Source organism: Dermacentor albipictus, chromosome 1 (genome assembly GCF_038994185.2).
Source record: "Dermacentor albipictus isolate Rhodes 1998 colony chromosome 1, USDA_Dalb.pri_finalv2, whole genome shotgun sequence".
In the NCBI taxonomy this organism is placed as follows: Eukaryota; Metazoa; Arthropoda; class Arachnida; order Ixodida; family Ixodidae; genus Dermacentor; species Dermacentor albipictus.
In genome coordinates this window covers 408,226,804-408,248,557 of record NC_091821.1, presented here as the reverse complement: position 1 = coordinate 408,248,557, position 21,754 = coordinate 408,226,804, and the positions used below count along the sequence as shown (strand labels likewise).

Below are 21,754 nucleotides of genomic sequence, written 5' to 3'. Positions count from 1 at the left end.
TGTCTTTCTTGTCTAGAGTTTTGCCACTCTGACACCCTTTCCGAAACTCCTCAACAAAGTACTAATAAATGGCATGAAGCTGCATCACATTTAGCGTGAACACTATAAAATGGCTCGCAACGTTGAAAAAGCAAGAGCGCGGCTGTACTATCGATTGAGCTTGTGTTTATTTTGGTTTGGCCAACAGAAATTATGTGCGGAATAGCGTCAATCGTTCCATTGTAGATATGAACCCATTGTAGAAATGTTTCCGTTGTTTCTGCTTGCTGTAGTTAATCACGTTGCCGCACAAGAAATGTTTCATGCACTTCGCTGGTAAAGTAAATTGAGACACACAAACTTTTACGTGCTTTCAATTGGTTGCCACCTAGTTATGCATGGGGTGTTCCAGATAAAAATTCGGCTTACGTGTGGGAATGCGAAAATATTATAGTCCCTTCCCTAGTCTCTGTGTACTGCATACGTAGCAGCACGCCGGGATATCTCTGCTGCACCTTCACGTTACCAATGACGCACACACTGGGCCACACCTTTAGTCAGTCAGAACCGTGGAGCCACCGTGGCGTCGGGGAAGCGTGACCCCGGAGGCCAGGGTTACGATTCCCACCCAGGTCAAAATTTGCCAAATTTTGCAATTGACTTTGTTTACAGGAACCTCCCTGAGAAATGTGACGTCAATGCGAGCGTTTTTGAGGTGCTTTTACTCTTTGCGTCATCGGCCATTTTTGGTATACCATTGCTTGGTCACGCCACCAACGACGACGCTGGGTTTTCGGGTAATGGGCCATATAATGCTATCGTATTATTAAACGTAAAATCTGGTGAGATAACGAGGAATCGGACAGCGCAGATGGCAGCCTCATTATTGTCACTGAAAGTGAAGCTGTAATGGCGTTCCGTTATGGCTTCCTGCGCTGACTTCCGTGCCTGTGCCTGAGCCACCCAACAGCTAAATCGGTCATCACTGGGTCGCAGAACATCGCAGGATATCGTTGGGCTGTGAGCTAATTGGTTCCTCGCGACATAGACATGCGGAAAAAAAGTGCGAAAATGTTTAATGGTTTGTGGAGATGGAGCTTAAAGGTTTCCCTCTTAGTGACAGGCTTGATATGCTGCTCATCGTGAGATGGTGAGACGGTAAGGGATCAATGAAAGGGATTTAGATGAAGAAACAAAAACAAAGTACACCCCAACTAATACATACAAGTGTGCAAAATACGCACAAATGTTATTTAAAGACTCTCATTGGGAGTTGTATTTCTTAAGAACGCTATATAAGCGCTTTAGCGGGCTGCAGTTCACATCCCGGGCATTGAAACGATCCAGAATCGTCACCCTGAAATCGCGTATTATCTCACATGCTTAAAGCGTTCCTCGAGACAGCCATTGAGTGAGATTGCAAAGCATCCGGAAATGTAAATTAGGTTGTCTAAGTCCTCGTCAACGCCGCAGGTCGGACACAGTTGCGCTGTGGGAAACTTAAGTTTAGATAAATGCGTAGCGTCTCGTGTAGGCGACTTACAAGCGAATGCGATGTAGGCACGCTCGATCGCACCTATCGAAAACACGTGACATGTGAACGTCACAGTTGGGGCCGAAGCGATTATGCGACCTATACTGCTGCTCCGTGCCACGTACACCACAAGCCCACTCCGCAAGAACCACGCAACGGCTGACGCAAGCGCCACTAGGTCACTTCCTGAAAATGGTATCCGGGTCGGCTTGGATGAGTCACCGCGCGGTTTCAGCTGCAAGGCCGGCTGCGCGGACGTTGCCGGCTATGCAGCAAGGAGCACACCATGGCATAGCCCGCGGTGGGTTAAACTGCGTGCCATTGTGCATGAGCGTACCCCTAGTGGTGGCTTAGTGGCTATACTGTTGCTCTGCTAAGAACGAGATCGCGGGATCAAATCCCGGCTACGACGGCAACATTTCTACGGGGGCGAAATGCAAAACGCCCGTGTAAATGGTGCGAGTTAAATAACCCCAGCTGGTCCAAATGAATCCGGAGTCCCTCACTACGGCATGCCTCATAATCAGATCGTGGTTTCGGAACGTAAAAGCCTCAGAATTTTATTTAATTGCGCGTGAGCAGTTCATTAAGTGGTGTTCTTACAGGCGTGGGGTCCTTATGCGTTGCAGAGCCGCCCATGAATTACTGGAACTTGCCCATCCGATAGGTGGCTGCTGCTAACTTCAAGTGAACGCTGCTCGTAGTACAGGCAGTTCACTAGCTGTGGTAGATGTGTCTGATGCCTTATCTTTTCTGCGATTGCAGTCTTCGCTACCGGGATCCCGATTCTGTATGGCTGATGATGCAGCCATAACCTATCCACCAGTGGAAATGTGGCAGCGAGCAATGTATGATTTGTAATATGTGCTCTAGTGCAAAATATACTCGATCTAGCCAGTGTATATATGCTTTTCTATTAATTCTAGGCATAGAGGGGGAAATGTGCCATGGAAAATACTGCCATGCTACAACTTAAAAGATGGAAATTTGCTGATATTGTAGAGGAAGCAAGCCTTGCACTTCATAATCACAAATGGCACCATGTGGATGGCCCCCGTTCTTTTACCCACTACCGCATTTCAGCGCGAAAGAGCTCCTGTGTGCGAAAAATTGGTAGTTACAGACGCCTGAATTCCGTCACGGTGCCCAAGGTCGATGCATTCTTGGGGACGTCAATACATACTCTAAATGTTTTGGCTTGGATTCCTTCAAGAAGTTTGCAGTTTGGTTGAGAGAGGCTTTGGAGGCCAGAGAGAGTATATTGACGCACGTCTTCAAAGAGCGCAATGTATACCTGAAGGATAGAGTGATCACAGCATCCGCTTGAACTGCTGGAAAGGTTCCGGAAGGTATCGGCAGACGAAACGAACTTCACCTTCAAACTCCGCACTTGTGCCTACCAGGTGGCGCATTCGTCAAACGTTACTCCCGAGAGCCTATGTTTTGCAGCATAAGGTATATGACTCCTTGCAATATGTAGAAAGTAGCGACACATATCGTTTTCTGAACGCGATGGCACAACGCTTCTCGAGCGACATTTTCTTGTCCTCGGGATAGCAGATACGGTAAGCTTAGGAAAACGCGTTGCACACTCCATTCTCGAGTCACACGTTCTGTGGTTCTGATTATTCTGAAAGTACTCAGACCCTGACTCACGCAAAATCGAAGATCGCATCCCGCATTCAATACCAATAATCAATGCACAAATTACAGATTGTTCTTCACGTAATGCCTTCTTTTGGTCGGTCGGCCATCATAAAATATCCTGGAGTGTAAAAAAGTACGTAATCATTTCCTCCGCGTTTGCTTGAATGCATGACCTATCGGTTGCCAGCCAGGTGTTCAAGCCATCACAGAAGGTCCTGTGAATTGATATAATGGTATATGAGCACATTATGCAGTTCGACGCATGTAGAGCACTATACTATATCAGTATGAAAACATCGGAGCGCTATGCGCAACATTGAAAAGACACTTTTATTGTGCGTGCGTGCAAACGTACTCGTCGACTGACGAATAGTAAGTAGGAAGCAGTTGCCCCAGGAAATGGCTTGAATGAACACTCTTTACACATTGTAATATGGCGTCAACTCCTTGTAAATGGCATAGACAAATTGTGAAGTGTATGTGTAAAATCATCTATCAGAGGAAGCAGTGGCTGTCCTGAGCAATTGCCATGAAGTCTCCGTCACTCTCATAAATGAAGCAACTCGTGATTTAGCATTTGCCTTCAGCTCACCACCACAGCGAGGCGGTCGCTTCAGCGTTGTGTCCAAGTGCCCGTGAAAAGGTGACGGCAGCGTTATCGGCCCCGTGCACGTAAGACGTGCCGTAACTCGTGCCATCTGTGGTCCGTACGCGCGTGTCCGTTCTCCGTGTTTCTTTCCTGGCACCAATGCCAATGGGAGCGTGAGTGTTTTTTCGAGTAGGCCGTTCGGCCACAAGTGCTTCCTCCGGCTTGAATGCTGCTTAGTTACGTCTTCCTGGCCCTGTTGTTTCCCGGATGCCGATGCGCAGGAAATTCTCATACTCACGTAGAGTACGGAAAACAATCAACTTTCCTGACAGCGGAACACTGGTGCACGGGAGAACAATGGGGTTGTTTTGTCTTCAACGCCGGATAGGTTGCATTTGTTTAGGCTAAAGTACACATCGGAGAATGAGAGGGCAGCGCGGTTTTCACGCTAGCCTTTTTTCCTGGAAGTTAGACGACGATGCTTGTTGATTGCATGGCGCGCTTGTTTACCCGTGATTGCATAGAGCCTTTACCATAAGTAAAATATGCTGCGCGCTGCATATTCGTGAAATTATTACCTCTTGTTTAGCAGCTGCGACGGAATGCGTTGTTTATGCTCAAAACTAGCCTCGTATCCAATGAGTATTAGGTACAGCTAAAAAGCAAGGCAATAAACAACATAGAAATACACTCCTGAGCGGTTAAAGAATGAATGATCGCCAACAGAACTATTTATATAAAAAACAACGAAACAGAAAACAGCCACAAGCACATGCATATTGGAAGCAATGTAAAACCAGCGCGTGGCTTGTGAATCTGTTTATCATGCCTAAATAATTCAGTTGGCGCCAAAGTGCACCAAATTTATTTGATGCGAGAAAGTCATCGTAGGTTTATATTGGGACAAACGGGAACGTACTCGGTGCCAATTCTTTAGCACCATTCTCAAGGAACAAAATAGGTCACATTGTACGAGAAAACGACGCAGGGCTTTCTTCTGGAGGGGCGGGGGGGACCCAACAAATTTGTTAAAGGGTTGACTTTGCTCTTTGCATAAACAACGCCAAAAGTTTGTCAAATCAGACGCCAAGAAAAGTAATGTAATATACTTGAGAGCGAGCGTTATAAACCGCCACGATGCTGTGAAGCATAAGATGATATTTAACTTCATTCACTTTCTGCCCGTTCAATGTTACCAAATTTGTTCCTGTAAAAAATGATGTTAGATTTATGTTTTGGTGGTGGGTTCGTACTTTCGTACGCTACATTTCCATTTCTGGCACAATTCGCATAATTCGTGGGCCTAATTTCTGTATGCCCTTCTTCCAGCATCGTATCCTCAGTATAGATGAGGACAACCCTACACTGACTTGCACGTTCACCCTCATTTGTGGTTCACAGGTAAAAAAAGAACATCCGCTTGTTTTTCGTTCATGAGTGTTGACACGCACGCTGTTCAGGCGCAATGAGCTCTGTGCGCATGCTTTGTTTACTGTAGGACACCATGACTTCTCTGCAGAATCTTTTTGACTTCAAGAAATAGTCCTCGGTGTGTTGGGTACCGGAAGCTTAAAGTTTAACTTTCCTTGCAGTTGAATTATTTTATAGGTAACTTTTATTACTACATTGAGTAGCACAAGAATGTATACCATAGCAATTGGTACTCGCACGTACTTGATGGCGGTGTTCTTGTTTATTTTTTATTGCGATTAGGATTCTTAGGATGCGTCATGACTTTACGGTGGCTATTTGTCTACCTGTGGGACTATCAGGGAGTTCACGTGAACCCGACAGAAGCGGGTCGAGTCGGCTTGTCGGCATGGAATTGAACTGTCGAGTTCATGTACACGCTAGCCAGCTTGGCTGAATGAGCGTCGAGTGGGGCTGAGTCAGCCAGACTGAATGGGGTAAGTTGACCAAGCCAACGCGGTAGCAGCGTAACGGCTCAGTCCGGACAGCGCTGAGGCTTGCGCGGAAGCACTGTGACATTGCGATTTATGCGCCGGCAGCGGTAATGGCATCAGCACCAGGCAAGCACAAGCGCTGCGTAGTGCAACCTAATCGTATATATATATATATATATATATATATATATATATATATATATATATATATATATATATATATATATATATATATATATATACTATAGCGATAACGACCATGAAATAGATTTGTTGCACACGGGTGCGGGAACCGGAAGCCCAGTTTGAGCACATCGATGTCTCGGCTCACGACGCTGTGTGCCGTCGTTGTCGGACTCGCCAGAAGCGAGTTATGTAAACGCGGTCAGGTCGGGCTCGGTCAGCCCTATTTATAACTCGACCCGCTCGCGTGGGGTTCATGTTAGCGTAGTCTGTGTCTCTAGTCATTGCCCCACAAACTACGGCCACTGGGTAGTAAATGGTATATTGGGCAGCTGTGCTCAGAAAACAGGGTTCGAAACCAACCGCCGGGCCAACTCGGATAACTGGGTAATGCGACACCGGGCATGCGCCGCTCTTCAATGAACCTCTTTGACCCCAACTTATGTCCCTGGTTATATGCCACTAGGTTGTTTTTCAATGAACGACCATGTCGCCAACTGGGACTCTTGTGTATGTTCCACAGAGTATGTGCCGCTCTTCAATGAACTTATTTGACCCCAACTTCGGTTCCCGGGTATGTGCCGCCCTTCAATTAACCTCTCTGAGGGCTCTTGGGTCACTGGATATGTTCTGCTCTTCAGTACACCTCTTTGACGTCAACTTTGGTTGCAGGGTGTGCGCCACTAAGTACACGTCGCTCTTCAATGCCAAAAAAGACATCAATTAAAATTTATTCTGTGCTAGGCCTTCGCTGCTTCCTTGGCCCTGGCAACGAGGCGTCGTTGTTGTTCCAGGTCCTCGGAGACGAGCTTGGCCTCTCACGTTTCGATGAGGTCTTCGCTTTCTTGTCTGGCGCTACACCAGTCTTTCGAGGAAGGCCATGCGTCTGTGTCTGGATGCCATGGGCAGAGGGCTCCTGGAATGAGGCCTCCTACCTAGAATAGAAGTGGGGCTTACCCCGGGATGCTGTTTCGAAAATAAACGTTTATTCCTCCTCCTCCTCCTCAGTGCTAGGCGGTATTGAACCCTCGTCATACATACTCAGACAATCGTGTCTCAATATAGATTCACACACGCGCCCCGCGCGAACTTCGTTACGGCGGCGCTAAATGACACATCGTATCCAGCGGGAAGCGCGACAAAGGAGCCAGGCTGCATAATAACAAATAGAGTGTGCCGACGTTGCTAGATTGCTTCATTGCTTCAATGCTAATCGCAATAACGTCGACATCCATCGTAAGATGAGTACTGCCGGATTTATTGTTTGTTTTTTACGTATTCCTTGTACAGCTGTTGTGGCTTCAAAAATTCGTAACCGGCAACAGAAATTTACATTTCTCATTGGGCTTCTTTTTTTACTGTAGCAACGATGCGCAAATTCTTACGTAGACCCTTTGGCTACTCAGTGTTACACTCATGAGTACTCAAGACTTTGCGGAGCCAAGCGATTGTCCATCTTAGCGCACGCAAGTTCCCGATGATCTGATAGTGTGATTGGTGGAGCCTTGATCGAAAATTCTGTTGGAATGCTGCGTCTTTATTTTTGCTATACATTTTTTCCTTACATTTACCTAGGGACTCTTGCAAACCCCAGACGCGTTCTCAGTTTCACACAAACTATCGCCTGTAAAACGGAGGGAGTGAGCATGGTCGTATACTCCCTTCAAGTCCTCGCATCACGGAGAAGCCAACTTTGACGAACCCTTGTTAACCAGCTGCATGGGTATGCTCGCAAGGAGTTTATGACACGCCCTCTGTGTAGCTTATAGACTAGACAACTTCGTCCAGGTGGCGCTGCTGTTCCTGGCTAAGCGCCTCGTTGTTGGAAACATTTTGCCTCGGAGGTCGTACACGGCGCTCCGTCGGAGGTTCGTTTACGTTGCGCCTGCATGCTCTCTATCCCGTTTATCGTGGCGCTCGCGCAATATGTTAGATGGCAACGTGTGGTCTGATTGGGAAGCGGCAAGGTGTAGACTACCGTGTCGTTTCCTAGAAACTGACGAATGCAGAATACTTTTTTCGCGACGGGAACACCATCAGTGGTGAGCGTCTGCTGTACCCTATCATTTACGCTGTCATAAAAAATGGGGCCGTAAGACGCTATTGCAAACGCCAAGTAGGTTTCGCACTTCAGCTACAAACCCATCTACAATATTGGGCTTTAATTATAAGCCAATTCAACGCCACAAAAGCCCCTGTGCTTACAGATGAGTGAAACAAAGACGAGTAATGTTCATTTATTTCGGATGGTAGGTTAAAGCAGCAGAAGCCAACGGGCCTAAAAATTTCTGAAACGAGAAACAAGTACTATTTATTTATTTCCGACTTGAATCACGCTGCTAGCATTCATGATGTGCTAAGCGCCATTCATGTTTTGGTAGATCCGTCTACTTGTAAACTGTCGCTTTTGTGCTCCTTTGCCTCAAAAACATTGTCGCGGTGTTTTCTGCAACCGATTTTAATGAATTTGTACACACTAGTGACATGTCTCACTACGCCTAAGTACTTTAAGACGGAAACTTCATCCCAGAAATTTCTGTTATCCGACTATAAAGTCGTTGCAGGCCTTAAAGGAAATAAAGGTCAAACACATTGTACTCCTGATCTGGGGTATAGTTCAAGAACACTTAGCACCATTTCGTAATTAAATGGCATATTTAAAATAATAGTACATTATTTTTGTTTTGACTATGATTACATGCAACTATTAGTGCAAATACTTTGAAATGCTCATGGTAACATAATAAAGTAAGCGGTAAATGATTAACTGTGTACCATTGCAAACAGTGCAATTGGTGCCGGGTAGCACACGCTCCAACGCAAAGGGGCACGCGTTCGCTCCGACGGGACAGGAGGCTATACCCTCGACGTTCGAATGTGCCCGCAACGAGAGAAATCGGTGCTGCGGTCGAGGGCAGAATTAGGGCGAGGAAGCTTGAGGTTACTTCGCCTTCAGAGTCTGTTGCCTACCGAATAATAAGGGTATATTACTCAATGACTGACAAGAAGCCACTACTGCTTCACAGTTGTAACAGTACTACAACTGCGTCCATTTTCTATGTCCGAAAGCATTACCTGACTTACAAAATGAGCTGGCCTTACGGTACAACTTTCCTCTTGGCAGAAGGCAAGCAAATTCAATGTTTTCTCCTGCATTTACGGTAACATATTGTCTTATATCATGCAAGAACAATGAACCGCATATCCGTACGCCTCCCGGTAGATGGCAATGTTGAGACTCTTAGCCCGCAGGAAGTGCTTACACGCCAGTCTTTCATTTCTATCCTGATGAGCTTCCTAATATACTTTCTCTCTATATTCGTAAACCAATAGTGTTTATGCCATTTGAAATCAATTTATTAGAAGGCAGTGTGGATTATGTTGTAAGCGGAGGTAGCCGATATTCTAGTTGAGATTAAGCGGAACAAATGAAGTTGAAGATGCCATGTAAAGCGTAGGGCAGATAACCGGCCATCTAATAGGGTCACATGATGGATACCAACTTAAGGTATGCACAGCAGAGGGCAGCAGAGAATTAGATGTTGTGAAGAAATTGGGAAATTTGCAGGTTGGGGTCAGCTAAGGCAAGAACGAAATAACTGAAGATCACTGAAAGTGGCCTTCGCCCTGCAGTGGGCATAAGATAGGCCGATGATCAAGATAAAGTTATGAAACACAAAGACCCTCTAATTTACAACAGCGTGAATGACATATACAAAGACTGGACAATGCAAGGACGCGTTCTTACACTACCAAGGTGAGGATAGCTATCGTTTGCACATTCAGAGCTGCTTTCATGGGTATGGCAATTTTCCACTTTTCGTAATCGCGAGCTCAGTATTATCGAGAGAGAGAAAAAACTCCGGTCTGCAGTAGCTGTTGGATGACGACGAAGGATGCCTGCGCGACTCTTTCTCGTCCACAAACGCTTGCAGCCGTTGCAGCGCTCCTTCTGCGTGTACCCCGGGATTCCGAAACATTTCACGCCTCCCCCCCCCCCTCTCCTCGCGCCCTTCTCCCCCACGATTTCCGCATTATCATCATTAGGCGAGCGCTCACGTGGCAGTGCGCGGTCAAGCGCATGCGTGCTGGCGCCGCAGCCGCTGCCACGCGGGACGCACATGACTTCCCGGTCGTCGCCGTCGTCTCCACCGCCGCGCGCCGCCCTTTTCGGCGTCTCCGGCCGACAGACCGGCTTGCCGGCTTTTCTTCCTTCCTTCCTGCCCCATCGCTTCCTTCCGAAGGAGCGTGCCAGCGCCCCACGAAGCACGCAGGCCGTGCGGCGCTGCTGCGGCTGCGGCTGTGGCCCTCTCTCTCTCTTTTTTTTTTATGTGCCCCTTCAGAGATACAGCCGGGCGGGCGGTGTTCGAATGCGTGGAAAACAAAAGGAGCGAATGAAAAAAAAAAAAAAAGAACGGCCAGATAGTCCGGTCGCCTTCAACCCCCTCCTTTGCGCGGTGCGAAAGCGCGTAGTATGCGGAATCGTCTATTGTGTAGTGGTGCTAGTACGAGCGCGCTCTGGGTCTCACGTGGGGGCGAGCAATGGCACCGCGTGAGCCAGAAATGGATGAAAATAGCCGGGCCCACCAGCGAGAGCCCTTTTTCTTCGGTTTGTTTCTTATTCCTTGTTTGTTCCTTCGCACCCTCTAGACTTCAGGTGCTGGTAAGAAGGAGAAAAAAACGTAAAAGAAAGGGAACGTGAACAGGCCTCCACGTCTATAACGTGCCGCGGTGCGTGAAAACGCGTCGATTCGGACGAATACGAGGGTCGCCATAAATGCCGCCGCAGCTCGGTGCTGGTCAGAGGTGTATAGATATATATAGGTATTGTGGTAGGGGGGGGGGGGGGGGGGCATCCCATCGGAGAAGATGAATGGGTTGCTCGTTCCCGCTCCAACGACTCCAGCTGTCGAAGGAATCAGTCGCTTCAGCCTCTGCGGCGATGCGTGTGTAAGCGAGAGATGTGCACACGTCACAGGGCCAGATAAACTGCAATCTCGGAAACGGATTATGATAATCGCAGCTTCCACTTCCGCACTTACCAGATGCACCGGGACGAGATATAAAAATGGGCGGAACTGCGGCGTGTTTCTAGTTACGCCAAGGCCCGTTCATCACAGAGGATGCAGGGCATACATATAATCGTTCATGATCGTGCTAACATCACTTATATATAGTATCCCAACCGGTTCATTCCTGTGGTTGAGCGCACGCTTTTGTAAGTGTGTGGGGCGAATCCGGCGTGATATTAATAGTAAACATAGCGTTTTTCTCCTGGAAATAAGAAAAATTTAAGAGCATATGGTAGACCTTTATCGTATGCGCGCACCAATGCACAGTCAAAGCTCTATGAACATGCAATCAATGTGGAAGCACTGAGTACCAGAATACGTAGCCATCAAAAGGAGTGAGAATCAACACATCGAGTTGTGCGAACTTGTAAAGAAGCGAAATATATATGGGACTGTGCAAAAACTATGAGGAAGTACGACGCGCGCCAATTTGGATTCCACGAACGTGCCACGTATGTTCGCTCATCTTTCAGTTGGAGGAGACCACACGGTTTAAATTATTCGTCGCAACATCTGTCTCCGTATTGACATTAAAAACGTAATGAATGTGCCGCTTTCATCACTGCATGTTACGCTCCCGTGCAGTCACCACGGAAACTTGTCACTTTACGGTGTCTCCTCTCACCCATCCTTTCTTCGTCGCATCTGAGTATCGCAAGCGAATTACGGGGCGCACCACGTGACACGCGCACTTATGCGCGTAACGGCATTTCCTCAAAAACGGAGCTGTACGCGTCACCTGTACCCAGAGGCATGCACTCACGCAAGCGCGATGCAATCGCTGACCCCAAGAAAAATAAGAAGAAAAAGACAGGGGGCGGGGGTTTGGATAGGAGGAAGGAAGGAAGGATATAGAGAGCCCACCATGCGTTTCCTGGAAGAGGATGCACGCATAGCCGATTTCCTAATGAGCATCTGCGAATAGCCGCGTCGGAGTTTGAGCAAACACGAGGGAGGGCCGGTTACACGTGGCCAAGCGACCGTGTCGACTCAAAACAGTGAACGACAAAAATCGTCATATCCGCGACACGGATACAGAGAGACGCGCGCATGCATTTCCCCGATCCGTTCCGCCGCCCCTGCTTCCTTGCTGTAACTCAGTCCTCAACTTCAGCACGAGTGTATCTGCCGTTCAGGCACTTCGCAGTTCTCCCGCGTATGTGCGAGCGTGTCTCCATGAACCTCTATGTCTCCTCTACGTGTTCATTGCATTCGCGCTCCGAAAGCGCGCTGGGCTGCGATGCGTTTGCCACGGTCGACGGTAGCGGTGTTCGTATACAGTTAGCACGTGGAGGGTGCGATGCGTGCAATGAGCAGCACACGGAAACGCAGGTGTCGCCGCGGCTGCCGCTGCGCGAGTTCCACGGGGAAAAGACAAAAGCTGCCAGTGGTCTCCGTAAAGCCATACGATTGTGCACGGCCGCTTTCGCGTGCTTCACGCCCCGGGAAAGCGTGGCATCTGTGTACGCGCCAGGTGTTCGCGAGTGCAGGTCAATGCTTCGCCGCACCGAAGAGATATGCAGTGGAAGCGGGAAAATCCTGCGTCACTTGGTCACGATCAGGAAGGAGAGGCGGTCTGCCTGGAGAGGTGGGGTCGTAGTGTTCGCCGAGGTCTTTCCCTTACGGCCGAGAAGGAGGTACTCGCTTTGAACGAGTGCAGAGAGAGAGATAAGCAGGAGGAAACGCCTATTCACATCTGTGAATGAAGAGATTAGCTCGATTCACAGCTGTCAATAAGTAGACACATTTGGGATATACTTAACACCATGACTCAGGAAATTGTGAGAAAGGCATGATCAACACTTGGGGGCTTAACATTGATATGCTGTCGTTTTCAATGCGTACGTACTTGTTCTTAAACAGAAGAATCGTAGTCCTTCCTATATTCTAGCCGAGTTGTCTCCATAAGCTCTGTAACGTTTTATTCCGCTTCTTGTTCTTGCTTCTCCGTTCTTCGTTGGAACGTCAAGACTCTCGTGGGATGATCGGCAGCGATGATCAAACGCATACAGGAAGGACGCGATGTAGGCCAGATGGACACCGAATTTTTATATCTAAGCGTTTACATGTAAATAGATTACGCATAAAGCACATGAATTACAACTAGAACAATAGAGCAGGCATTGTCTCACTCTTCGGCTGTCTCAGTGACTGTTAGAGCTGAGACTACTATACTGTGCCTCGCTGATCGATCAGCAAATCTGAATACAGCCCAGACTCCTTTTAACGTACACTGTACGGAGTTGCACGATCTATCAAAATCCTGATTTCAGCCACTCTGAAATAGAAGATGTCGTCCGGGTTTAAATAGGTCAAACATACAAAGGAAGCCGGTGGTAGGGCCGTTGGCCCGTCCCACAGATGCAATTACCAATGAGAGTCAAAAGTTTGTTAGGCCACAAACCACAGGGATGCACTTACTCTTAATGTAAGGGCACCGGAACATAAAACACTTTTCTTTCTTTCTATGACTACTTTTCCTTTCCCTTTTCCCCTTTCCACGTAATCAGGCACCGCTTCAGCGAGAAACGCTAGGCATGAACAATTTATTTCCATGTTATTCTAAAGCTCGACGGCGTCTCTAGTTAGCAAAGGATTCGGGAGATGGCGTCGCAACATCGGGTGCACCAGTCTCACTCGACGTTTGCTCACGGAGACAAGTAAGGACCATCAGTGGAATCCGAACTCTGTGTTTACAAGACCAAGTTCTCCGAATCCGTTCTTCGTAACCGTACCACACCTCCCCAGCGCGCACGGTGACTCGAACCCCGACACCACGCGGCCTTTTCCGAGCACTCAAAAATAAAAATAAAAATTCACGCAGACACTCCTTTCGGAGTTGTTAAGTATGCGTAATCATTGTGGCGCTTGCTCATGTCCGCGTAGCTTGGTGTCATTATCAATGCTGTGAAACTTGATCCGGCCAGTACAAACGACAGCGCTGCCGCGACATGAACTGCTGCGGACGGCGGCTCAAGGTGAATTGGTGACGCAAGCAAAGTACTCCAGGTGGCGGCGCCGGGTGCGCTGATGACGTTCCGATCATTATCAGCCGTTATCGCTATTTACCGCCTTATACATCCGCGTCGAAGCATCATGAACCGTGCTCAGCCATACACTGGCGGCGGCTGCGTATGGCACGGTCGCGTGGGCCGTACCTTGAAAGCAGTCTGTGACGGGCACAGTGAGCACTGACTGCTGATAGCTTCGCGCGCTGTGTTCTCGCCGTTTAGTTCGCGTTGAAGAGATACGCGTGAGCCGCTGTCTTGAAAGCGATCTGCGATGTGGGCAGAGTGCGCCGAGAGCTGATAGCTTCGTGAGCGCTATGTTCCGGCTGCTTAAGCGAGAAGCCACCCGAAGGTGAATTTGCTCGCTGCTGCAGGCGCTATCTTGAAAACGATCGTCCTACGGGACGGGTGGAAGGACAGACGGGCGGTTTTTCACGTTGGGTAAGCATACAAATGCTTACGAATTTAAAATCCAAGCGGTTACCGCCGGGCACGGAGTAAGACATATAGGAGGTGAAACTCCCGTCAGCGCGAGCGAGCGCGGGCGACCAGATAAAGTCACAATTGTTGCATGCGCCGACGCTACCCTATGCAGTGGCGGCACCATGCGGCGCGTCGTAGAAGCAGCAGCGGAAAAAAAAAAAAGCAGCGCCCGGCGCTCACTCCGGCGGCACCCGCTCAAAGCAGACGACAAGCAGACGACACGGGTGTTTGCTTCAGCGGGCACGCCGTAACCGAACTGCGTAGGTGCGCGCACTCAATAAAACTGTTTTGTTGTGTGCCCATCAAAAAAAGCAACACGTGTGGCAAACTTCCGCTAATCTTCCTCTTATCGCCAAGCACCTAGAGCAACTAGTTTTCGCGAGTCTTAAAAAAAAGAAAAGGAACGGAAACACATGCACGGCGGCATCCTTCCTACGCGCAACCCTGTGAGCACTAGAGCGAGAAACAAGCGGTCGCCCTTTGAGCGAATAGGAACGAGATAGCCATCAGTTTCGCAAGTGCAAAAAGCCGAAAACCGCCCGCCACGGAGCAAGATAGCCCTGGCTACAACCAGAAGCTACGTATCATTTTATAGCTGTCATGGAGAACGCGTTTTATTTTTTACTGTGCTCAAATGGCTGAAGCGTAGCAGCAGTTGCTCTTCGGGCTACAAGCGGTAAAGAAGCGCGCGAGAGTTCCCTCAGTAGAAGCAGAGTAAAAAAAAAAAAAAGTCAGGCGCGCGCGGCCGAATGGGAGCAACACTCGACCGGTTGCCCTGGCAACCGAAACAGCGGTAATTTCTTCCCATGCCGCCAGGTGCCGCCAGCATGAAAATATATCCGCGGGCTTGTGACCTTTTCTGGTCGCCGCAAACAGCGGAGTTTCCACTCCTATATTTCTTGCTCCGTGCCGCCGGGACGCGTAGTAGAGTAGACCTGTGCCACGTACACATAACACGCGTCCGACTCGGGATGCTTTGAAAGTATACTAAACAAGCATGCAACCTTACAAGTTCGATAACATTTCTAAGGTAAATTTTTTTTAAAGTGAAAAGCCTGTAACCATAATGCACCTATAGGTGCGGTACTAGGAAGGCCTCGCACGGAATAACATACAACAACGACATGTTAAAAATGGTAAATTGTGGCAAATTTTGGTAAGCCGTACCAAAAGCCACCGGCAAAGATTTAGGCAGCTGGCTGGAGATCACCCGTATAGGACATGTCTGCCTTAAGTCTGCTTTCCTTGTCCTTTTCTATGCGTATATCTCGTATATATCCCTCTCGTGATAGACCCGAGTTCCGATAAAGGAGCTCTACAGGAGCTGGGTTGGAGACTTACCGAATCGTTCTGCTTTTAAACAAGATCGAGAAGAGGTGCATGTCGTCAGTCTGCGTCTCGGTACATTCAAGCCTTAAAGCAGAGAGAACAACCTGCATGTCACACGGCTGGGAAGGCCTATTGTGCCACATCATAGAGAAAGAAGAAACACTATAGAAGCTGAAATACAAATATACACCAAGAAGTAGAAAGAACGCGTTTCTTTTCTTTTCTGAGCCGGAATAGCCTCCTCAGCAGCCGTTCACTCCGAAGTCGCGTTCAAATCAGTGAAAGGGACGCACTTGCACAAAGCGGCGTGAGCTAATGGCTCCGTCCTCTGCCCAGCCTCCATACGCACATACGGGAATGGACCATGGCCAACTGTGAAAAAATAAAAAAAATACAGAAAGGACCCCTTACGACAGCGCTCTACGGTAACGGGTTCTCAGTGTCCGTGGTGAAAAGCGAGAGGAGTGCACGCTCACACGTGAAAGAATGCCAGATACGCACAAGCAAAGACACGCAGTGGCAGTAGAATAAACGAGCACGCGTACACGTAGAAAGCGGGTCACAGCGCACACGCGACGCACCCGCGGCAGTAGAAGCCGCGGATCCGCAGGATGGCGGGACGAAAGGGGAGAGCCCGTTCTCTTGCGCCAGCGGCGACGCCGGATCGTTCGCTTGGTTTCCTGGAGTCTCTCACGCGTGAGCTTGACTATACCGCGGCCGGCCACTACGTCAGGGTCGCACAAAAAGCGAATCTCGACCAGGAGGGCACGGAGACCCCCACGACCGCGTGACCGGCGGAGCACTGCCCCAGCCGCTACGGATACGCGCCTGCGTGCACCCCTTCGCGCTAACGGCGCCGTATACTTGGGTTAAGCGAGCGGGCTGTGCCGGCGTAATGGCTCCTCATGATAGGCACCCGCGGACCTCATTGCTTTATCCACCGTATAAAGACTCATCCAAACACAGTTTTGTGCAGTGTGAAGGATCACCCGAACAGACTCGGTGGAGTAGCAGAATAATGCCAATGCTCTCGTTCAGTGAAAGATGGGTGCACCTGCTCCGGTGCGACGTTTTGGCTCAGATAAGAGCTTTCGCTTCAGCCCGGCGCACCTGAGGGCAACGGAAGAACTCGACGGTGGCAAGACGTGAAACGATGGCGTGCTTGAACTAATGCCGTTAACAGTACAACTATTCTCACTTAATTAGCGATGAGACAAACCAGGCTTCAAAAAAGTAATCATACACGAGAAAAATAAATCCAGAGCTTCTAACGCTCTTCCAATTGTTCTGCAATTTACGATTGATCTTTTTGTCGCTAGAATAAACACGCTGAGCAAAAACAGTGGCTGCTTCTAAAGCGCATCGCGCGGAACCTGCAAGTTCGTAGACCTCGCCTAGACTGTGCCAGAACTTCGATGGTCTGCGTAACCTCTGCCGAAGCCTTCTTGACTTCATCTGTAAGCTTTTGACACTTACCCCCCCCCCCCCCCCTGGCAAGGAGCATAAACGACCACTGAGCCGGTCGTTCAGTAGTCACCAGCATCCGTAGCCCTATTATACTCGGGCTGCGTGAGTAATCAGGCGGATGCCCTTGCAGCTTTCACTGTGCTGCATGCTATTACTGCGATGGCGAATAGTAGGCGCCTCATACGAACATGCACGTATGCCCAGGTGAAAGAAAGTTGACCGTGTTTGGAAAACATTTGCGATCGCCCCCACCGCTTCACCGGGCAGGGGTTCAGGTGGGAAAGGTCTCGGGGCGTGGTGCGGGGTCATCTTGCAATACTGGACAGCATGTTTCCGCATGGGCCCTCCTCGTGCCGGCAACTATTTCGGTCGGTCGCAGCACGCCGGAGGTTGTTTGCTGGGACCCTTCTTTCTTCCAGCGCTCACAGAAAGAGGAGGAAAAAAATGGCCCAGCCGGTAGGCACTTTTCTTTTCGGCACCATCAAGAGAGGGTGATAACGGCCGACAATACAATAATGGCGGCTACTACGCAGAGAACGTTCCTGATTAGAATAAGCTTCTCACCATTGTTCTTTCCGTTCGCGGACGCATCTTCCTTTATACATGGTTGTTACTTTGCACAAAGTATCGTAAAATGACGTAGGAAGCGGAACTACGCGCAGCAAGCGAACAGTGTACTTTCTGTGGGGATTCGCCGGTGGGTGAAGACGGAGTGCACTGTTACAGAGACATATATATTTCGCTGTGCTGAGCTGCAGAGGCAACGACCTATAGTTCTGCTGCTGCACGCGGTTTCAGAGGTTAGATACCCATGGCGAGGAGGTAGAATCTGAAATTAGAGTGACCTGATATTTTGAGCTGGCCCTAAAAAGCTAAAATTAATCCAGGAAGCTCCACGAAAGCGTCCCTTTTAGCCACGGTGTAGTTCTGGCACGCACAAGGTCGTCATGTATTGTACTGTCACTAACTAACAAAGTGATTTGGTCTTGGGAACAGGAGTGACACTAATGAAAGCGGTTTGAATATAGATGTATTTTAAATGTGTAATTGTTCTCGCTCAAACACGGGCAATTCTACTTTTGTCAATCTAACTCACTGCTGGATGTGACACATTTTATGCTGGATTCATGGTAAAAATTTGGCTTTCGATACGTTCACGAACCGTGGCCATGTTTCTCGAAGTGCAGGTTGCTTACCAACTAAAGTCGTTTGGTGAGAAATGCGAACATTCGGGCAAATTGCAGTAACTCTAAATGCTGCTTCCGTTATGCCGCTGTTTCCCCGTCAAAGGTGTATATATATCCAAAAAACTGTGCGTAGAGTTTACTCAAATCATGATCATTCTCAAATTTTGTTCGATCTTCAGCTAAACCTAGTTACTTTTTTATTTGTAAATTACAGATACGATTATCTAAGAAATTGCAGACTACAGATACGAATATTTAACAACAGCGTGCTTGGAAAAGCTTCCTTGTGTTCTTTATCTTTATATCTTTTAGGTTATGTTTGGTCAATAAATGGCAATATTTAGATCTTAGCAAGACCCTGCTAAGGTCTTGTAATAGATCGCACTATCAATAAATAAAAAATAATAGTAAAATATACAATGTTTATTTTTATAGAGAAAGCACAATCGCGCCGATGACGTTCCCTCACTTAAGAAAGATGATGCCAGTGCGAGTTCGCAAGCTTTGTTTTGACACCTGAAGAGCATGAAGACATCAGTGACCAAACTTAAAAGCGTTGCCGTAGGCTTAGCACGCAGTTTCGTAGCCGTCCTTCTGACTCCTGCCTTTGCGCTATGTCTTTGAAAAGGCGACGTTGAGAGACAATCACTTAGCGTCAAAGTCAAGACAAGCTCTACTAAAAGGTTGGCAACTCCATCCACTGGCATTTATAGTACATCATAATATGCCAAAATCATCGAAGCAGATATTATTTGACTGTGTTCGATTGCTGAAACGTGTTGGGTGTTGGATACTTAGGATAACTCGTACATTTGAGCTGCACTAATTCATTCAGTCTGCACGAGCAATTATACTTATCTGACTACATATTCTTATTTACGAAGTGAGAAAGCTGGATAGACTGCTGCTGAGGATTGAGAGATTTGATTGAGAGATTGAGAGTTGACTCACTGAGCAGCGATGTTTTGGAGAAATATCCGTATTCAACGTGAAAACTTGCTCAATAGGGATTAAGTAGCTGCGCCATTTTAGGGTAAAAGCATAAATTTTGTCGTCACCAATAGCAAGGTCTTAATAGACGTTGTGGTTACCCTTAATACAGCATCAACTCAATATGTCTTCCCCTTTGCCTAGGGCAGGGTAGCCAACCTGGCTACGCCTGGCTAATATCCTGGTCTTTCCCATGTCACTTTTCTATCTCTCTATCAGTATCTTTCCAGGACAATACCTGAAAATCTGTAACTCGTTTCATATTTTCTTATGCCTAAAAAGCTTGTGTGATTCAGTTTTACTTCGAAATAGAGAAGGAAAGTCAAGTAACTCGGTGCTTCTATAAGCACGTAGCCAGCACTCTTCTGCGGGGCACGAACACGCCACACTTCCCACAGTGGACCAAATGTGTTATGGAAATCGGGCTTTTTCCCGCGCGTTATTCGACTGCTAACGTATTTTTTTATGTCCCAGTTCCTTTAGTCTGAAGTCCTCATTAGTTTGCATATGCATTAGCCAATTATTCTAAACTTATTCTAAACTATTCTAAACTTATTCTAAAATTATGTACATTATGTTACATTAACACAGATTGTGCAGATTGTGTTTATTGTCCCTGCATATTGCTTTTGTATTTGTGCTCTTATTAGTTCCTCGTTCTTTTTATGAATGTATGCTCAAAAGCAGTGTTTTATGTATAATTTGCGTGCATTGTGTATAATGTACATTATGTTTTTCATTTTCTGTGCTGTACCCCAGCCCTGTAACGGCCTTCGGGCCAACAGTATGACTAAATAAATAAATAATAAAAAACTTCCGTAACGTAAAATTCAATCACCCTCTCACCATACGAATGGCAACATTCTACGCATTAGTCTGTCCGCCTGCCAGTCTGCCTGTGTTTGAGGGGTCGGGGTGGGCATCGGTTGTTATTGCGATAGCAATTATATGGACACCACAGGGGCATTTGCGCAGTCACGATGAGGTTATGTATAAAGTCCAAGTGCGATAACATCGTGGCCGGACGCCCTACGCTGTATGTATGAGTGTAAGGGTGCGAAGGTGAGCCGACGACAGTGACTCGATCTCTCGCGCGTTGAAGAGGAAGGCGGAAAGGAAGCGCGCCGTCTTCCATCGCGCTCAATGGACCGAGGGGGAGGGGAGTCGGCGTCCTACTCCGTCGGCGGCTGCACACGGCGCGGCCAAGCGGGCTCCATCTTGAACGCGATATGCGATGGGGACAGAGTGCTCCGAGTGCTGATAGCTTCGTGTGCGCTGTGTTCGTACCGCTTAGTTCGCCGTTGAAGCGAGAGCCAGCACGAAGGTCTATTCGCGCGCTGCTGCTGCAGCGCTTCCTAACGCCAGTGTTTTGACAGCGAGTGTTTGCGGTAATGGAGCGAGATGTGTTCATGTTTACTTGTGCGCACGTGACACCACGCTTTTAATTTAATTAGTAAGCGAATGCTTACAAGTTTAGAAGGCCGACAAATCTATAACCCTTGCTTCGTATAGCTGTCTAATAATTTGCTGTCGCAATCGACGCTTCGCCTTTCGCTCGAAACTGCGACTGTTTCTTTACCATGGTTGTGTAATGTCTTTTCTCGTGGGTGCGTTTGTTTAATGCAGAAGCAACACAGCGGGCCCCCAAGGCGGAGCAGGTGCCACAAGCGGGATGTCAACAAATAACACGGCCGTCGATCCGGGGGAGGAAGCCCGCCGGCGGGCCAAGGACCGCAAACTGATCAAGAAGTTCGAGAAGGAGAAGGAGCGCATGCGCAGGGAGCTGGCTATGGAGGACGATTACGCGGATCCCATCAAGGAGTTCTTGCCGCCTGAAGAAGAGGAGGACGACGACCTGCGCATGAAGGCCATCCAGGCTTTGCGGGAGTGGGTGCAGCAGCAGCCGCACTTCGTCAACTGCAGGACAGGTACGTTGCCACGTACCGCGACCATCGAGCGCGAGCTTTTCGGCACCGCCAGTCAATAGACCGTCGTTTCAAAACATCGGTCTTTGAGTACTTGAATTAAAATCTCAAACAGCATGGGTATTTATATGTGGCTGATAACACCACTGCGGCTACTCGCATGGCTACTGTTAGAGCGGTATCAAGATGACTGAACAATAGCACTCTAGACAGTCCCAGTTGCCATAAGTCTCTGTAGAGTGACGTCCGACACTCCCTCATTGTCGTCGTCACACATATGGGGCCTCCTCGTAAGCAAACAGGTGTCTGCCTTAAAGCGACTTCGGTACCTTGGCTTGTCCACTTTCTGAATATAAAAAGCTGGCATGCAAGATAACAGGAAAGTAGAGGAACACTCGTTATTACTTCATCGTTGGGAAGGCAGACTCACTGAGCGGCTACGTTAATTACTACGAAT

General features: G+C 48.2%; 1 protein-coding gene across 2 annotated transcripts in view; it reads left to right on the top strand.

The window, feature by feature from the left end:
- LOC139054714 (clavesin-2-like) overlaps positions 1-21,754 on the top strand; it is a 101,043-nt gene that overhangs the window by 25,735 nt on the left and 53,554 nt on the right. For both annotated transcript variants that reach the window (XM_070532188.1, XM_070532189.1), the window contains exon 2: positions 20,999-21,300. In XM_070532188.1, the coding sequence (XP_070388289.1) occupies positions 21,045-21,300 (256 nt within the window). In that variant the 5' untranslated portion in view covers positions 20,999-21,044. The remainder of the gene's footprint in view (positions 1-20,998; positions 21,301-21,754) is intronic.